Source organism: Pelobates fuscus, chromosome 6, assembly GCF_036172605.1.
Source record: "Pelobates fuscus isolate aPelFus1 chromosome 6, aPelFus1.pri, whole genome shotgun sequence".
NCBI lineage: Eukaryota > Metazoa > Chordata > Amphibia > Anura > Pelobatidae > Pelobates > Pelobates fuscus.
Genome location: NC_086322.1, coordinates 83588993 through 83610071, shown reverse-complemented (window position 1 = coordinate 83610071; position 21079 = coordinate 83588993). Strand labels below are relative to the sequence as shown.

The 21079-nt window shown below is 38.4% G+C and overlaps 1 protein-coding gene across 3 annotated transcripts in view; it reads left to right on the top strand.

The window, feature by feature from the left end:
* Window positions 1-21079, top strand: part of ATP8A1 (ATPase phospholipid transporting 8A1) — a 168987-nt gene that overhangs the window by 85900 nt on the left and 62008 nt on the right. For 2 of the 3 annotated variants that reach the window (XM_063457911.1, XM_063457910.1), the window contains exons 16-23: window positions 8813-8857; window positions 10733-10808; window positions 12919-13024; window positions 14153-14235; window positions 15474-15523; window positions 15667-15736; window positions 16611-16695; window positions 19372-19511. In XM_063457911.1, coding sequence (XP_063313981.1) covers window positions 8813-8857; window positions 10733-10808; window positions 12919-13024; window positions 14153-14235; window positions 15474-15523; window positions 15667-15736; window positions 16611-16695; window positions 19372-19511 — 655 coding nt within the window. The remainder of the gene's footprint in view (window positions 1-8812; window positions 8858-10732; window positions 10809-12918; window positions 13025-14152; window positions 14236-15473; window positions 15524-15666; window positions 15737-16610; window positions 16696-19371; window positions 19512-21079) is intronic. The other variant, XM_063457912.1, reaches the window with a different exon arrangement.

Below are 21079 nucleotides of genomic sequence, written 5' to 3'. Positions count from 1 at the left end.
TTGTGAGTTTTTAATTTGTATCTACATTCTCACCAGGAACAGCTCCCAGCCTAGTAAAAAGTGAATTTACTGGGGAATAACTTTCCACCCATACAGAGTGTAGTGCACAACTCAACACTGTGTTCTAGTGGTGATGAGTGCTGCACGTATGACGTGTTTTTTTTGTTGTTGTTTTTTTTACGCGGTCTGTTTTAAGGTTTAAGCTGGCCAGATAACTCCTTTAACCAAAGCAACATATTGGTAATATCTAATGCCAGACTGCATCCTTTGTGACGCTTGATTTATAAACTGATGGATAGTGTAACTGCAGCTATGTCAGGAATTCTCTTTTCACTTGCACAAGTCATGTCTGTTCGTAGAGAGAACTCCTGCAACAGATATTTCATTGTGTGTAAGTAAATGCAGGGAGGTATGATTTAACTCCCCAGCAAGTACTCTCTCACTGCTGTTTTTACCCACAACTTTGGAAAATGAACCTAAAATTGGGATTGTCATACTGAATTCAGTACTATTACATTCGGTATAATGGTGAATGGATCAAGCTACGAAAATACGAAGCAATACACATTGTAGCATGTTTGTTCTTGGAAATTATAGCCTGCTGTGTCCCATCTTTTCCATCAATTAATTTTACCAGAAGTGTCCAACATTCCACCTGCAGCTACATTTCCTAGATTTCTGTGTAGACCTTATTAAAGGGGATTAGGGGCTCAGTACATGAATTGTTAAGGTCTTTGATTTAGATTTTTCCTATTAGCTGTTCTGTTATTCTAACACTGCTCCAAGTGTACCCGGTTCTAGTTGGATGGAAGAAGGTGTTTGACTATGTATTTGTACAGTTTTATTGTGAAAACTGTATTTATACCTTCATTTATTAATGCTCAACATTTCCAAATCGGAAAGCAACTAGATTAATTTTTATGATGCCCTACACTAATCTTTTCAATACATAAGCCTCTCTGTAGAAATTCACATCCTGTATTTTCCCTTTAGAGTGTAATGGAGCTGGGGGTTTTCTGATGCTTGTGTTAGACATATTGGCCACAGCAAATTGCTTCTCTGTCAGGAGATGCCAGGTTCTGTAAGTTGTCAATGATATGTGAGTAGCTATGGGACTTGGCTTATACATGTTTCTTTCTAAGAATCCGCATCCAGTTACCTTCAGTCTCAAAAGAACATCCTAGTTTTTAATACAAATTATGCTGCAGGCCAGTGGTCCCCAACACATTTGTTCCTTCCTGCATGTTCAAGAGTGTTGAAGGCACAACACAATTAACTTAAAGAAACACTCTCAGTCTAAACAATATTTTTTATCTTAATATGTTTCTTCTTTTTTATTTTACGATTTGTTCGGCCTTTCTGTTTTTGTATTTTTTTTTTTATTTTAACAGTTAACAAAAAGCAGCCCCCCCTTGTAGACTAAACGAATCGATTCTAAGGGACGACACATTCAAACAAACTATACAAAACACGCTTAATGAATACTTCTCGCTTAATAATAGGCTAAGCAAGTTATAAAAGCTTCCAAATCACACACATAAGAAAAAGTAAAGACAAACAAGTCAATGGGGCCTGATGGAATACACCCAAAGTTATTATTAAAAGAGCCTAGTGGTGTACTATCAAAACCATTAACAGATTTATTTAACCAATCATTGTTAACAGGAGTAGTCCCAGAAGATTGGAAGTTAGCGAATGTTGTGAATGTTGTGCCCATTCACAAGAAAGGTAGTAGGGAGGAGTCAGGAAATTATAGGCCAGTAAGCCTTACTTCAGTAGTGGGGAAAGTAATGGAAACCATGTTAAAGGATAGGATTGTTGAACATCTAAAATCACATTAATTTCAAGAATCCGAGACAACATGGGTTTACTTCAGGGAGATCATGCCAAGCTAATCTTATTGATTTTTTTTTTTTGATTGGGTAACTAAAATAATAGATCAGGGTGGTGCAGTAGACATTGCTTACCTAGATTTCATTTTACTTTATTTTTGTTGTGTATGAATAAGAATGACAAGCGCTTGTCTGCAATGCCACAACAGCATTCTCCAACATTTTGAACATACAGATTTGTTAGCTGTTATATAGCATTTAGATGGAACGTACACATTTTTTATATTAATAAGGCAGGCTAGGTACACGTAGGTAATTCGCATTAGTCATAATGAGTTACATCTTCGTTTGGTAACAGTAGTTTAGGGTTAACGTTTCTATTGCATGTCATCGCTCATAAGTAGTTTGTATGTTAAACTATGCTTTACTAAGCTTTAGTTTGATGTGTCAGGGAAGATTACAAATGCAGGTGTATATACAGATTGACTTACTGACATATGATTGAATAGTAAGGTAACAAGCCTAACTGACTTGGGTGTTTAAGGTAATATGATTCTAAATGTGATTTCGCATATAAGCAACCTGTGCACAATTTTTAGCTTATAACAATAAAAGGAAAAGATAGTGAGTAGATAAGACACATTAACAAAGACATGGTCAGACCTATTCAGCTTACGGACTAAGATGTCAATATACATCCATGCACGCTGTTAAAATAAATGCCTAACTATATGCCTAGCATATAGGGCGAATAGGGCATATAAGCCATTAGGTTTCCGCTGGTCCACATAGCTATAATAATGAAATGGAATGCAATCAACGCATCTCGCTGGTAAAATATATAAGCGAGTACAGTGTGCTAATTAATTAAGCAGGCTAATGCAGGTAAATTAAGTATGCTATACAGATAACATCGCTGTGCTATCTGGACGTAGAGTAACCTTGCTATGTATTTTAAACACAAAATTAGGTTTACTGTGAATTAAACCACTGGGAACAGGTTTCAAAATGAAAAATGATAGAAATTAATTTAAAACCATGCTCAGCTGCAGTAAAGAGTCCTCGGCAAACAACAATTAGACATGACAGCAGTATAGTTAAAAGAAACAGGTGTCCCAGTGAAACGTAAACTAGTTGTTGGACACAGGTACCCAGTTTATATTAGGCACTCAACCAACTCCAGATCTCAAGGCCCGCTGCCTGGTGGTAGGGATCCGCTCAGCGATGTGGTGTAGCCTGCCGCTCCATGAGATGCAGGATGGCGTTGCAACCGCGAGGTCAGAGCTCCACTGCAGTGAGGGGATTCTGATAGCGTGAGGTAATATGCTTAAGGAGCTAGGCCGTTGTCGCGTTGTGTGGGTCTCCTGGATCAGCAACCTCCCATTCGTGTGCTGTGGAGTGGCTTCCCGCCTGTGTCTCCCGCTGGTAGCAAGCCTCACTGCCTCCCGGTCTTCGTTGCCGACGATGCCACAAGCTTTCCTGGGTCTGAGGGCCAGCCCGGCTGTCTCACTCCTCTGTGGGTGAAGGCGGGTGTGTGCACCCAATGCCACCCGATGTCTGCGCGGCCAAGTGGCCGCTTGGAAGGCAAGAGATGGGATCCTGTAGTGGCGTCGACGGATGGTTGGCCTAATCCATGAGGCCACTAGTTGTGCTGCCCGCCGGTAGGTCACCCCCCTGTCCAACAGCGTTGTGCCGAAGTTCAGGCACAGCCGGTCTTGGGCCTCCAGAGGGTGGCATGGGGCACGGGCGACCGCTGTCTTTTCCCTAGGTCCTTGCTGGGCGGCCATTTTGGTTAGGCCTCAGGTGCCTCGTGTGTGAATCAGCGGGAGGTGTGCTGCTGGTGCCGGGATATCCCTCACGGGTGGGGGGGGGGGGACGAAGGCCTGTGGGTGGTCCTCCGCAAAGTTAGTATTGGCCCTCTAGGAGTCCCAGGCTGGGTGATCGGCCGTCTCACCCACGCCCTTACCTCCTCTTAGGCCTCTAGTCAGGCTTGTAGTCGCTGCGGTAGGCCCCGACGATGCAGCCCGCTTTCTCGGCGGCTCAGCGTTACAGGAGTAGTCTCTATACGGTCTAATCTGCAGCCCCTATCAGGGTGGTGCTTTTTGTGTAAGATTATACTGTAAAAGTTTGGATTCCAATATTGTTGAATGGGTAAGGCAGTGGCGGAGTGACAGGCAACAGAGGGTTGTAACCAATGGAGTATATTCGAAGCATGGGCTTGTCACCAGTGGGATACCTCAGGGTTGTGTACTTGGACCAATTCTCTTTAATATTTGTATTCGTGATATTGCAGAAGGTCTTGATGGTAAGGTATGTATTTTTGCTGATGATACTAAGATATGTAACAGGGTTGGTGTTCCCGGAGGTATAAGCCAAATGGCAAATGATTTAGGTAAACTAGAAAAATGGTCAGAGCTGTGGCAACTGACATTTAATCTGGATTAGTGCAAGATAATGCATCTTGGACCTAAAAACCCAAGGCCAGAGTACAGAATATTTGATAGTCCTAACCTCAACATCTAAGGAAAGGGATTTAGGGGTAAATATTTCTGATGACTTAAAGGTAGGCAGACAATGTAATAGAGCAGCAGGAAATGCTAGCAGAATGCTTTATTGTATAGGGAGAGGTATTAGCAGTAGAAAGAGGGAAGTGCTAATGCCATTGTACAGAACACTGGTGAGACCTCACTTGGAGTATTGTATGCAGTACTGGAGACGGTATCTCCAGAAGGATATTGATACTTTAGAGAGAGATCAGAGAAGGGCTACTAAAGTGGTTCATGGATTGCAGGATAAAACTTACAATGAAAGGTTAAAGGATCTTAACATGTGTAGCTTTAAAGGGACATCTATATTGGTGGTATGGCAGGCCCACAAGTCGGTCATGCAAGGCCTCTTTCTAAACCGCTCTTCCTACCTAAAAAATCACGCAAAGAAAACATGGCACTGTTGCGTGAACTCCGAGATGCATCCGCAAAACACTACATCCAACCCACTGACTCTTTACAGACCACCATTGACAACCTTACAAAACGCATTGACACATCCATGGAAAAAACTATATATTTGATGCAAAGATTGAAGAGTCGAGGGCATCACCAAAACAATAAAACTGACAGGCTCTTGGCCACCATATTACAGCGAAAACAAGGGCACACAAAAATTCCCTACATATTAACCAACAGAGGGACAAAACTCTACAACCCTCAAGACATAGCTGACGAGTTAGCAAAATACTATACACTACTATATAACTTAAGACGACACTACATTGCACCAACTCACAAACACTGACATAGATCGATTTTTAGCTAAAAAACTAAATTCTTACCTTTTCCCAAACTCAAACACAGTTTTAAGCTCCAATAACAGAACAAGAAATAATTAACACAATACTGACCCTCCCCCCAGGGAAGTCACCAGGACCAAACTTTTTCCCAAGTATATATTGTAAAACATACACGAACACATTAGCCCCACAACTCTTAAAAACCTTCATATCTATGCTCACACAGGAGACCACACTGGAAGACATGCTCATGGCACATATCACCACACTCCCTAAACCGGGGAAGGTCCCAAACAAAGGGCAAAACCTGCGCCCTATCTCCTTGTTAAACACAGACATAAAGTATTTGCAAAAATATGTGCCAATAGGCTCTCCATTATACTCCCGGCGATCATCCATGATGATAAAGTCTGTTTCGTGCGAGAAAGACAAGGGAGTGATGGCACGCGAAAGGTGCTGGACTTGATGCGGGTAAGGGGGCACAGTGCTTTTCTCTTCCTAGATGTGGAAAAAGCATTTTATAGACTGCACTGGCCCTTCTTCCTCGCGGTGCTGGAAAAATATGGCTTCCCGGGAGAATTTTGTGTCAGCGGTGCGGACCTTATCTAGTAACCCTGTTGCCAAAGTAGCAGGATGAGGTTTTACCTCTTCTCCCTTTTATATCTCAAATGGCTCTAGGCAGCGCTGCCAGCTTTTGCCTTTATTGTACGTATTGGTGGTAGAACCACTCACGACACATCAGAAATAACCCTGACATCCATGGCATACAAGTTAATGACACTGAATACAAACTTACATTAACGCAACCACACATCTCAATACCAACATTCACCGGAATACAGCAGATGTTCCTATTACAAAATCAATGTAACTAAAACACAAGCTATGGGCATCGATATACGAAGACAACTACTGCAACGCCTAAAATCCCAACACTTGTTTGATTGGAGATCAGACCAACTAACATTTCTGGGGGTGGCCTTCACTTCCAATATTCAACATATCTATAAAGCAAACCATATACAGTTATTGAAATAGATTAAAACACTACACAATTGGCGAGGGATGTAGATATCATGGACAGGCTGTCTGGCGGCCATAAAAATTATAGTGGTCCCCAAATTCCAATACCTATTCCGCACATTGCCCATCCACCTCCTGCACTCCTATTTTAAGGAAGCACATTGGTTGCTCAACCAATTTATTTGGGCATACAAAACACCTAGAGCAGGGGTAGGCAACCTTCGGCTCTACAGATGTTTTGGACTACATCTCCCATAATGCTTTTACAGCCATATTGCTGGCAAAGCATCAAGGGAGATGTAGTCCACAACATCTGTAGAGCCGAAGGTTGCCTACCCCTGACCTAGAGGAACAGCAACCACGCTCTACCAAAAAACTGCTGATGGAGGGATGAACGCACCAAATTTACACATCTATTACCAAGCGGCTATCATCAATAGAATAGTACCAGCCCAAACTCGAAACAAACCACCCCAATGGATGACATTAGAAAATTAGGTGATGCAAAAAAACACACTGTTATTCATGATATGGCTACCCAAACACGTCGGGCCCAAAAGAGTAACAATGTTTCCTACCACAGCGACGACCATTCATGTGTGGGATTGGAACAGACCTAAATGCTGCTCGGAAAGCCCATTCTCAAGAGTTATGCCCATCTCAACCCTAAACTCAGTAATACCAGATTTCAACTACTAAATCTTGGAACGCCACGATATACACTTTATTCACCAATTCGGGATTTCGGGATGGCCAAACACTACTCTTCCCAGACAAACACTCCCTTCGGTGGCGCAATTCTCGTATTTACAAATAAATTCCTGGATAAAAAAACTAAATGCTTGGACCAATGAAAATGTATATGAGCACTGGCTGACAAGCTTTAAAAGAATAATGCTTAAAATTACACCAGCAATTAAGTAGATCTCAATACTATATGCCAGCATACTGAAATATGATATACTTATTAGATACCTCTGTTATAGCATGGGAAAAATACCTTGGTTTGACATTCGGGGGAAAAACATGCCGAGAGATATTCATAACCTCTAAACAACACATACGGAACTATCAAGGAAAATCCTGTACTGCTGGTACTTGGTGCCAAAGCGCCTCAAACCAATTTATCCCAACACATATGATCACTGCTGGAGGTGCACATCAGGAACGGGCACCAGGCTCCATATCTGGTTGGAATGCCCAAAACTAACATACTGAAAGAAATGGCTAACCTAATTCATGGTAGCACGGAAACTACCTCACCTATAACACCTGACTGTATGCTGCTCCCCAACTACCGATCTAACTTACTCAAAGTGAAAAAGTATCTCATTTACCAAATTAACATCACAGCGCTGGCTATGATAAGCAAAAAATTTTTATTTTTTATTTATTATTGCTATTTATAAAGCGCACACAGATTCCGCAGCGCTGTACAATTAGTGGAGAAACGTACAATATACACATACAAATACAAGAGGTAAGAGCCCTGCCCGTAAGCTGATATCTAGCCATTGGAACTCTTTTATACAAAGTGCTTGGCTAGATGGCCCGTGAGCTTAAAACATGGTGAAGCCCCGAGGCACCGACCATAAAGCAATGTATAAACCTAATTGAAACAACACAACATTATGAATCCTCATGTAGGGCAGCCCTCCCCACCAAAGCTAAATTCTGGAGCGATGCCTGGCACATGTGGAATACATTTAGAGAAAGTAATCCCCAAGACTGATTAACGGAACATGTCTCGTCAGCCGAGTTCATAATGATTCAAAATGATGTATGATGACTCAAGATGATCCACTATTGTATGGAGTGGTACAGTGCGACTCTTGAAAAGTTTAAACCAACTAACTGAACTCCAACAAGTACTATCTTATGGTCTCCCCCCCCCAACCCTCCTCCTCTGTCCCCCTAAATCTATCCATTATAAAAAATGTTCGTACCGTTGCACAGATATCTTCATATAGACCAACACTTCTACCAGTTACTACTCTATATTATGTACAAAATATACAACTTGTATTACAAAGTGCGTGTTGTGAACATGAAAAGTGCATAATAAAAAAAAAGCAGCCCAATTATTTGCCATCCTCCAGTGAAGTCATCATGCTTGATGATTTTTGTCTTGAGAAGTATTGAGAACACACGGTTCATACATGGTAATCTCCACAATGCATGGGTCCTGTGATTCTCTGAGAAACACTGAATCCACACTGCATACATCTTAGTACTTTGCATGCTGACGCTTGATGACAAATAGATTAAATTACGGTTTGTGTCAGAATCCCTTAGTGGGCATGTGACAGTCACTAATAGGTTTGCACATACAGCACTGTTTTCCTTTGTGAGGCTGCAGATGCAATGTCTATGCCCCAATCACGGAATAAAGATCAAGTGATATTGGCTTTTGGCACATTGAATGATCTGGTTTCTGAATATTCAAATTTCAAAACCTTTTTACTGTGGGAAATATTTCAAACTAACCATATCATATACTAGAATGATTATTTTATTTTTCTCCTTCTTGGCTCATTCATTTTATCTGCAAACCTTTGATCTGTATTTTTCATATTCTTCTCAACTAGCCCATATTTATTACTGCTACTTTTCGCTTACCCTTTCACCATGTATTCTCTTTTCTGCCTCTCTCTCATATTCTACGTAGTCATTGTCCAGAGCCAGAAGAGTATAGGTACTCAGAAGATAGTTGGTAAGCATATCCGGTTCCATATTTTTTTCAGGGAATGGGGTGTCATCTTTCTGCATTGAGGACAGTGTGTCTGATGCAGTAATGGTTCAATGAAACACCAAATCTGGAATGGAAGCAGAGTGTAATATTGATATGATTGTGGTCAGCAAAGGCAAATGACTACTTCTTGTAAATTGCATCTTCAGTCAGTTTGGAACAAATGCCAAAATACCTCATTAAGCATAAAAGAAAAAAAAAAAAATTCTCTTGAGGCTGCTGCTTAAGTAAATGGCACAGTGGTTTCTGTACTATAGAATGTGTTCCCACTGACTTTTAAGATTTAATTACCTCCAACCAACTTGGGGGTTCTCTTGCGTATAAGTGAAATCACTCTGGCTAAGTGAGAAGTGATGTCATCTTGTGGCTCTCCACAATCCTCAGTGATGCTAATGCTCCCACTGTGCATGAGGTAGCAGCATAGAGGTAAACATCGGCACGGGTATGAAAATATTACATTGTAGTTACCATGTGCTCTGCACTAATGGCTTGTTTTCAATGTTTCCGCAATTGTTTAAAATATTTTTTAACAACTCCCTAAAATGCCTGTTGTTACTTTTAGCTAGTAGTATCTAACTGCTGCAAATTGTCACCAGTCGCAACAGGACATTGCCAGACGCAACTACCATTATTATCTATGGGAACTGCTATCCACTACTTAGCACTTGGTATGCGACTGATTTCCAACCTGTCACTTTTTACCAACTGCTGCTAACCTTGAGAACCTAGCACCAGTTTCCTGCCTGGTACAAAGCTAAGTCCCCGTAGATCTTATAGGAAAAAATACATGTATGCTATATGTAGCACCGCTAACTAGTATGCTTTCTTCTCAAAGTGTGGCCTTGCCTTGTGTCAAGGGGTTATGGATAATTAATGGTGCAATTTAGAACAGAACTTTTGTGTAAATATCTGACCTGTAGAAGGAGACCGTGCAGTCTTTGATTTTAATACGATATTTTTGTTGAAAAGTCCTCTGCAGAGGTGAGAATTCCCAAGCTTTAATCTGTCAATACAGCAAAGAAATTTACTTTTAGTTTTGGTTGGCTAATAGGGTTCTAAAAAGACACATCAGCACTTACCAGATAAATATGTTTTAATACATGGAATACACAGAGCTTTCAGATCTGAATTAAAACACTAGGATAAGACTGGAGGTCTGACCGGTGAATGCGGTTATTCTGGAACAGTTTGTCATGTCACATTAATAGTAATTGATATTTTAAAAATCAGCCTAGGACAATACCAAGGTATTTGTATTTACACCAAACGTGTTTAGCTTAACCCCTTAAGGACCAAACTTCTGGAATAAAAGGGAATCATGACATGTCACACATGTCATGTGTCCTTAAGGGGTTAAATGCAATGGGAATCTGTAAAGCACTTATACACGGCAAACATTGAGTCTCTGAAAAAGCCAAGAACCAGGGTAGAAGAACAAAATTTGGATTTGGGTCCCAAAGAAACAGTCGATCAAGCGCCCTTCTGGAGGAGGCCTATTTTATACTATTCGAGATGTACCGCTGTCTCCTCGTCTAGTATTTCAGCCGTCAGACTAAAGTTGCATGTCAAATACTTCTACCCAAGCATTACTAGTATTGGGAGACAGGTAACTGGTACATATATAGGGCTGCATATAAAATACTCTGTTGCTCCCAGTAATAGTTTAGGAAAAATAACTTCTACAGGTATACATGTAAAGCATTCAGAAATGCGTGAGAAAGAACAAGCATATGTATGTCATATTATTAGGAGCTCTAGATCTTCAAATTTGTCAGTCATTAAGTAGCATATTGTTACTTGCTGCTCAATCAAGTTTTTCCACTTTACTTTATTCCTTAGGCATGATTTACAGAAAGAAGAAGAAAATGTGGGCTTCAATGATGCTGCTTTATTAGAGAATCTGGAAAACAATCATGTAAGATACAATCTATTCCCTCCAAACCATTTTATGTATGCTACTGTATCTTGGTTTTCTATTTTTTTGGGAAAGATTTTAGGAGTTAAATCACTTGTTTGTTTATGCAGCCCTGGTCACACCTCCCCTGGCTGTGATTGACAGAGCCTGCATGATGGTACATACTTTATAGTTCAATAAACAGAGCAGGAGATCGCACATAGGAGGCTCCTGTAGGGTCTTGCAAACAAATTGGCAGAGTAGAAGAAAAATATGTTCTCAATTAAACCGATTTTGCAATATAGGAAGTATAAACATTAGATGACTCTTTACAGGAGTAAAGTGTTTAGGATGTCTGTGTAAGTCACATGCAGGGAGGTGTGACTAGGGCTCCATAAACAAAATTATTTAACTATTACATGACCGAGAATTGAGCAGCGAGGCTACAGGGGCATTATCTATACACACCAAAACTGTTTAACCCCTTAAGGACCAAACTTCTGGAATAAAAGGGAATCATGACATGTCACACATGTGGTCCATTTACTAAAAACATTTTTTTTTCTATTTTACAATAAGTGCAGATTTTAAAAGATATTGACACTTTTTTTTTTTTTTTTTTTATATATATATAAAGGACCACTCTAGGCACCCAGACCACTTCAGCTTAATTAAGTGGTCTGGGTGCCAGGTCCAGCTAGGGTTAACCCATTTTTTAAATAAACATAGCAGTCAGAGAAACTGCTATGTTTATTAATGGGTTAAGCCTTCCCCCAAATCCTCTAGTGGCTGTCTCATTGACAGCCGCTAGAGGCGCTTGCGTGATTCTCACTGTGAAAATCACAGTGAGAGCACGCAAGCGTCCATAGGAAAGCATTATGAATGCTTTCCTATGCGACCGGCTGAATGCGCGTGCAGCTCTTGCCGCGTGTGCGCATTCAGCCGACGGGGCGGAACGGAGGAGGATCGGAGGCAGAGATCTCCCCGCCCAGCGCTGGAAAAAGGTACGTTTTACCCCTTTTCCCCTTTCCAGAGCTGGGTGGGAGTGTTTTCCTGGCACTATAGTGGTCCTTTAACTACCCCACCAGCTGACAATCATATAACCGGTCCTGTTACTTTCTGGTTCTTTAGCTCAGTAGAGCTAAACTCAAGCGCTAGGCAATTGCTCAGAGCACCTCCCTTGCACAGACTTCTCATTGAACTGCATTATGAACGCTGTTATTGGACAGCCACATAAAGCCTGGGCTGGGGAAGAAGGGGAGGTCTTGCACAGGCTGCTGGCAAGAGAATTGCAACTTTTTCCACCCCCAATGGGGAAAAAAGCATGATTCAATGTAGGCATGTTTTTATTAGGGTATATCTACTAAAAGTGATTTAGACCTTTAAGGCTGAAATACCTATTGAAATGACATTGGAGAGATTTTTTTTTTTCTTGCCTTACAAAGCAATTCAGCTATTGAGCATCTACTTATTCTCTTTCCCAATCTATTTAGACAACCATATCAGCATGATATGCTATATTAATTTTTGTTACAAACTTTTTTTTTGGATGTTTCGGTCCATTTATTTATACAGTGCTTGGACTTTCATATTGCTACTTATTCACAAATATAAAGTGCTGCATACAAATTCCAAATGGGTAACTTGGGTTTGAACCACAAGCTCAATGGCATATGTGCCTTATACAAATTAAATTGGACACACAGGGACAAGTAATTTAATGTTTTTAAGGACACTGTAATTGTTATAAAGAATACCTCTGGGCCAGTAGCTTTACACCTGGGATTGTTCCTAGCAGCTAAGCAGTATGTTATATAATTAGAAGCATTACTTAATCAATGAGCAAACAAGATGACAGTGCCGTCTTGTTAATGCTAGCTTGAAAGACAGAAAAATAAATCTTGTATATTACATTTTGTTTGTAATGGCATGCACAACATAGTTTGCAATCTAGTCTAAAATATACAATAGCAATTTACAATATTTATGATAAATAATGTTCTAACAAATCTGGTTTGGTTGTTGTATATTTGAAATTCAGTCAGTGTGTGTGTGTGTATATTATATATACACACACCCTAAATCACCTTGGAAATGCTTTATATGTAAATAGTTTTCTGTTTGTTTTTAGCCAACTGCGCCAGTGATCTGCGAGTTTCTCACAATGATGGCAGTATGTCATACTGCAGTGCCCGAACGGGAAGGCGACCAGATCATCTATCAAGCATCTTCACCAGGTAAAACTATACTTGGTTAACTGCAACATAAATCTGTCTGCACTATTGGGAATTATTGTACAAAAATGAGCGACTTAAAGGAACAGTATAGTGTCAGGAACACAAACCTGTATTCCTGACACTGTAGTGTTATGCTATTTAGGTCTCTGCCCCCATCCTTTCTCAGTAAAAAGATTTTTCAACTTGATGATCTCAGCATATCCAATTCTTTCTCATAGAATTAGCTGCCCTAATCAGTATCTCTTCATAGAGATGCATTAAATCCGTGCGTCTCTATGGGCAATGTACTGCCACTCCAAGCAGAGTGTGGAGACGCTAAATGCCATAGCTGCACTCTGTGAAGACTAACACAAGAAGCACTTCTAGTGGCCGTCTGAGTGTTCCTAGGCAGCAATGTAAACGCTGCCTTTTCTCTGAAAAGACAATGTTTACATTAAAAACCCTGCAGGGACATGCTGTAGACACCAGAACCACACCATTAAGTTGTATTGGTTTTGGTTATTATAGTGTCCCTTTAATCACATACCATTAGTGTTTCTATATATCAATTATGTAGAATATGTAAATGCAGACATTGATTTACCTTTGACCTGTAGACCTGAACAGTCTTGCATTTGTATATTTTTAAAAATGCCAAAGCTAGCATTACTTTAAATATATTACTCTGAATTATCTTATATCCTGAGAGATTTTTAATTTTATTGTGTTTGTTTGATGATAACCTGTAGAAAATGCATATTTTTCTTTTTTATTGTGCAATGAAAATTGTTCCTCATTACATATGAAAGGAACTGCTAAATACAGAATTATGGAGCATTGCCCTACTGAGCAACTTGACTCCATGGGATCAGTTAAGATAAATTAAGCTGACATGATGTTAGACAAACTTGTCTTGTTGTCACTTGACCTACCCAGAACACTTCCATCAGACTCTCCCAAAAACCTCATCTATAAATAAAACACCTGGGTGTTCTTAATTGTGCACTATGAATAAACTACTACTAGAATTACCAAGATGAGACCATTATTTTAAAGTCTAATAACCTAATACATTTTAATGCCTATGTGAATTCCAAAGTTTGTCAGGTAGCATTAATGAATGTGTTTTTATTGTTTTTCTTTGTACAGATGAAGCAGCTCTGGTACGAGCGGCGCGGGATCTGCGTTTCTGTTTTACCGGCAGAACACCAGATACCGTTATAATAGAATCTGTAAGTATGTCGTTTGATCATTTTTATTGAATTTTCATTTAAATGTGTTTATATAAATATGCATGCTGATATTCAAGGAAACGATAACTTTTTGTGTTTGGTAAATGTATATCTGCTAATACCGCTTTGGATCGATAGTCCACTCATAGCTGTATAAACTGCAAACTTTTTATACATTCTCTTAGACATGTTTTATTTATTTAACCCTGGAACTGGATTTCATGGGTCTTGCAAAATACTCTATAAAATTCAATACATTTAATGATACAGGAAACCACAAGAGGTCACTAATTCACAAAATTATGTTAACACATATTAAAGAAAAATATATATATCTAGCAAACAGATTTACTGTAGTTTGTATACCTTTTTTTTTTTTTTTTTTTTTTTAATTACTCTGTTATGTGCTTCCTTTGGGATTCAAGTGAAGTGCTTTTTCTGTATTGCTGGGATCCTGCTTTTTTAGGTTTACTGTAGAGTTTATTTACTAAGCAGTGAAATTAAGAATTACAGAATTAGACAATTCTCCAATTCAGCTGTTTATTTTTTCAATGTTCATTACAATGAAGTTGTCATTAATTAAACCATACATTGTATGTGCAGAGGTACTCTACACAAATGTACTAGCCTGATGGTACTCTGCCAGTGATAGATTTATCTGCTGCATTTGCAAGTCTCAAACTATCTAAGGTTGTAGAGATTGAATAATAAAAAAAAAACTATGCAGTAAGAACAGCACGATAGCTGCCCTAATTTTGAGTGTGGTATTTTTGATTTTCTACAAATTTAAAATTTTCTAATTATACGTTCGTCCACAAGAGGTCACTAATTTCAAAGTAAGCAAAACAAATAAAACAAGCACAACTATGTTTCAAACTTGTTTACTTAACTTTATGTATCATGCAATGTTATTTTATGTACTTTGTGTCCTAGGTTATATTTTCTGTACATAACTACCAGTAAAGCTAATAATAATTGTAATGTTTGATCCAGGAGTTTAAAAGCTAAATTGCCAAGGTGTTTGGTTTATGGGGTTTAGATGGAGGTCAGGTTTTCTTCACTGTTGAGAATCAATGAAACTCCACTAGTTCTAATGGGTTCCCTGCCAATGGTGTTAAATTGTTACTATTTATATTGTAATAGTGTCTGACATGTTAAATTCTATATTGTGACAATGTTTCATTTTGTTTAATCATTTAGTTTGAACATGGTTTTATGCTATTGATTTTTCTTTTAAGCTTGGTAAAGAAGAACGATTCGAGTTGTTAAATGTGCTTGAATTTACAAGGTAAGTAGTAATAACATGACCATATAATATATTTTTAAAATCTGTGTAGACATTTTAGCTTTAAAAAGCTGTTAGAGCAGTCCAATTGTTAACCGTGTGTCTGAATACTGGGGAACCTGTGTTACGTTATTCTTTCGTTGCAGTAATCGAAAACGTATGTCTGTGATCGTTCGTAATTCATCAGGGAAACTGAGATTGTACTGCAAAGGAGCTGTAAGTAAACTACGATGCAAAGCAACTCAGTCTTCCATAAACATTGTCTGTTCATGTTTGCATACGTATTTATGCTTGCTAATCTGCTTGCTTTGTTGGCTGTTTGCATTCATGGATGTTCTGTACTCTGAAGAAAAAATTAATAATTTATTGTAAATTAAAAAAAAAAAAAAAAAGTCTCCAGGTATGTTTTCGGTGCCATTTCGAAGTTAACATGTTTGTCTGCCATGATTGTAAGAGCTTTTGTCATTTATACTACTTGATGAATACATTAGTGGAGACATACGTACAGTGTTTGACATGTATAAAAATGTTCTGTTCTTAAAAAAAAAAAAAATTGTCTATAGAACTAAAAGTGGGATAATCACCAGGGGAACCAGCAGGGACATTCCATTGGTGTTTCCTTCCTTTTTACATTTTCGCACCACTTTTTAGAATTGTGTCCCAGACACAATTCCATATTGTCATAGTTCTTCTTTGTTTTAGATTTGCTGTGAGAATACGTCTCATACGAAGACAGCATCCTGTGTCTTTGTGCAGAGACATTATCATGTGCTTTTTCCTAGAGATGGCAAACTTTATAGTAAAGTGTTATGAAATATTACGTGTGGTATTCAGATTTTATCCCCAGGTCTTAATGAACTCAGACTGGCATAAGCCTCCATTCTCCCCCAGATCCCTGTCTGTGATGGAGGATTATGTATGACTTCTCCTGTGTGCCAAGAAGATTGATTTAACTTCAGTTACTACCTCTCTTTAATGAGAAGTGAAAATAACAGACTTCAAAGTTTGACTTCACCATATCATGCTGACATTTGCTGAATTCAAAATTATATTTGTTATTTGTTTTTTAATTTTTTTCTGGTTCTTAAAGGATACGGTCATTTATGATCGCTTGGCTGAAACATCCAAGTATAAAGAAATTACCTTAAAACATTTGGAGCAGTTTGCTACAGAAGGTGAGACCTGATGACATCTCATCTTATGTGTTTAAGACATGCTTTTATATTTTGATTTAAACAAGTTCCTGATCATGGAGTGTGTGTGGGTTTGGGAATAGGTTACACTTGCTTTCCTCTGCATAGATATGTTTTTAAATGTGTGATATTCTCCTTGACAGCAAATCTCTGTTCATGAGATTAGAAACCTTTACTGATTGAAAGTATTTGCTAAGTGTCCTCGAAGGCTTGTTGGGATGTACTAAGGCTTCAAGTGCATTATTGATATTACATATTCATATAATATATTGATAGGGGAATTCTTTTCTTTGGATTCTGAGCTTTCACCCTACTCCCAATGTGTTCTTTAAACTCAGCTTATGGGTTTTAAACTCACATTGCTTCTCTGTCAGTGTTATAAATGGTGTGCAGCAACAGCTATTTCTAAATGGTTTTATTTCAATTGCAGCTAGATCACAGGCAGTTACAACATTCCTATAATTTGGATGCTCTGTTTAAGGTGATACAGGAAAAAAGGGGAGAAAAGGCTGCGCCAAGAGATACAATAAAATAAGTCCCAATAAAAATATAAAAAGGATATATATAAATATATATAAAAGTCAATATAAAAAGGAGGATAAATGTCTATGTTGCGCTGGTGTTCTCTCTTCTTATGATGCTTTGGATCCTCCCGTGATATGTAAAATATAAAAGGGAAAAGGACCAATGGTGCAGATTGTGGGGTACGTGGAAAATGAAGAATAAAGATGTAATAAACTCACATTTGTATGAGCTATAACCAGCTCAGGTGGAATGGGCGTTCTGCAGTATAATCCCTGCTAGTAGGATATCAGGAAATTCTGATCCACTGGTGCTGTCCAATTCTCAGGAGAAGGGAGAAAAATATATAACAGATAGTGCTCTCTGAAGATAAGATGTGGTATATACAAAACAAAATAAATATACTCGCAGTATACAGTGCAGATGACACTGCACTTGAGATATGGCGTGGGTGGTATAATCCCCACCTTAGGATATATAAAATGCCAGGAAAGGATAATATAAAATTGGAGTGATAAAAATATATATAATAAAAATATGAATGGCACAGAGATAAAGCCAAACGTAATTTATTATTAAAAGTATACAATAAAATCCATTAACGCGTTTCACCTCAAGGGTTTTATCAAAATGGAAATAAATTTTGATAAAACCCTTGAGGTGAAACGCGTTAATGGATTTTATTGTTCATTTTCCACGTACCCCACAATCTGCACCATTGGTCCTTTTCCCTTTTATATTTTACATATCACGGGAGGATCCAAAGCATCATAAGAAGAGAGAACACCAGCGCAACATAGACATTTATCCTCCTTTTTATATTGACTTTTATATATATATTTATATATATCCTTTTTATATTTTTATTGGGACTTATTTTATTGTATCTCTTTTCTCCCCTTTTTTCCTGTACATCCTTATCCCAGAGGGTTAGAGGGTGACCCTCTGTAAGGTTGCTGCCTCCTTTGTATATTATTAGCGCTAACCTACTCTACACTTTTTCTCTGTTTAAGGTGATACCTGGTAACATTGCTGCAGATAACCATTTCTTTTTTTTTTTTGCTGTGAGCGTTTATAAATAGAAAACTTTAATATTTTATTGTATATATCATAATTTTAATATTCAGACTAATAAGTTATATTTTAAGTATTCCTTAAACAATTTACTAAGAAACTTTTTTATTTATTTTTTTTCTTCAGTCTTCAAGCATTCGGGTTACCACCCTCCTATGTTTCTTAGCCATTGTATAATTAGCCTGATGTTCTTTGATGCAAATGTTAAATCATAGCCTTCCATAGGTACCAACAATAAATATTACTTCTCCTGAAAGATGATAAAGTAGCATACACAAATACAGACCGTACAGTTGTAGACCATGTTTATGGAGTCCACGCTTGTGGTTATAAACCAAAACAGACATGCTGTGTGTTAAAAAGCCTTGTTCCTAAATACCATGGGAATATTCTGATTGTTCTCCGATTAGGTCAATTGTCATCAGCCAAATGTATGTGTATATATAATGTATACAGAGTGGTATTTGTGCACATCAAATTCTTATGTTAAACATTAAATTACAACCTACGTAATTTTGGGTGAAATACTTCTATGTTTCTATCAAAAAATGTATTCAATTTCACCTATCTAGGCAAATTTACAAAATTATCCTTTGCTCCTTCTAAATATCCAGATCTATGTCCTTTATGGTACAGAACAGCCTTTTCATACAATAAATCAGGTCACTTCTATTTGTTCTACTTGCATAAAATCCACAAATAAAAAGATAAACATGTTGAAGCAAGAATTGATCCATTATTTTTGCCCCATTTTATCCCCAGACATATATTCAAAAACAACATATCTAAATAATAGACCAAACTATTTGAAAACTGCTGCATGTGCAAGCACACTACCATACGTTTGTCTGCATTGAACTGTCATCATCAGGAAGTAGTTTGACCATTTGTAAGCCTCTGGTTCTAGTCTGTGCGGTCTGTACTGTTGGATATGTTTAAACCAGCACTGCAAGGGTCAAAGTATTTTCATAATTCAGGCAACTAGTTTCAAAATGCAGAAAAGTTGGTTTTGTGCCTGGAGTCTCCCTTTCACATTAATGTTTGCTCCTCTTTTCCCCCCAGGTCTAAGAACCCTCTGCTTTGCTGTAGCAGCGATTCCAGATAGTGTATACGAAGAATGGTTGGACGTATATCATAGAGCATCTACCTCCATACAAAACAGAACTCTGAAACTGGAGGAGTGCTATGAACTGATAGAGAAAGTGAGTTACCCTTTCTACACTTAAACAAAATACTGCATTTATCAAACGCAAACATTTTGTGATAGTAACCAGTCATTTTTATGTAAAGTGTACCCATCAGCAAAGGCATTATGGAATCTTGATAGACCTTTTATCAGTACACCATAAATAGCAATTTATAGCACTGCACACAAGTAAATCTTTATGCTGATGTTTCTTTTATAGACCGAGCAGTAGCATTGCTTTTAACATGGAAAGTAAACTTGTTTTATTTCCTTATCTTCCTTTTAAATTACTGTTTATTTGTAGATGAGACATAAAACGCAAATACACATTGTGTAATACAGCTGATCAAATAATAAAAGTACTGATATATCACAGTCCCATAATTTACTAAAACTTCTTGATGTAATCGTCCGTTTGGGATATAAGCTGGATAATATCGATTTATATATTAAGGAAAGACTCGTCTGTAGTAGACGTGTGTGCATGGCGGCCACGCATTTTAGTCTTAAAAGAGTGGCAGAATCCCAACTGAGGATTTCTTACAAAGAACTGTACATCACCTGACACGTTTCAGTAGAATCACTGTAAGATAGTGTGGTATAGCTATATAATATAATAAATGCACTTAATTGGACCCATGCAATCCCACCCATGCTTAGCAGCTATCCTCCTGGCTTCTAGGAATATAGATCTTAACATAATCTATTTGTTAAAATGATGTTTTTTGTTTTTTTTTGTAATTCTTTATTTTTGTGGGTTACATTGAAATCCCATTACATCACATGTGTATAATGGGAGATAAAAGTAGTATAGCAGTCAAAATGATACCGGTGTAGAATTGAACCAGTTTAAAATAATTAAATACTGTAATACCCTGCATTCCTAAACCCAAGAGATTCTAATGGTGAACTAGGGGGTGCTTATATGAAGCTTTACTGCCTGCTGACTGAACATAGCTTTGTAAGTGGGGGTTGTGCATTTGGCACTTATTGGGAAAATAGCTTCAGTGGAAAGACCTTCTGCTAGCTTACAGCTTTAGCCGATTCCGGCCAGGAGGATGTATAAACAGGGTGTATGTCTGTGGTTGAATGTGTAGGTAAGTACTCATGTCAAAAGGAGAGCAGAACACGTTCGGAAGTAATGTTGTGAGGGGTATAAAAGTTATATTAATGAGCAAGCCATTTGCTACGGAGCCAGGGTTTGAGTTAAATAAACCGTGAATGCAACAACGTAAACATTGAAAAAAGAAAAACTGAACATTAATATTTAGGACAAGTAGAGCAGCACTTTTAGGTGTTAAGTAGGAGAGTCGGTCGCCACTGCACTGCCCTTCTATACACAAAGGGAGTAATTCCCTCTACAGTCAAAGCTGGACATGCATTTTTCTGGACAGGCTCCGCTGGTAGGCCTAGCGACTGTATGAACACAGGTGGCCACTGCACTGCCCTTCTATACACAAAGGGAGTAATTCCCTCTACAGTCAAAGCTGGACATGCATTTTTCTGGACAGGCTCCGCTGGTAGGCCTAGCGACTGTATGAACACAGGTGCCTCCGAGATATGTGACAGGAGGTGCGCCTTGTT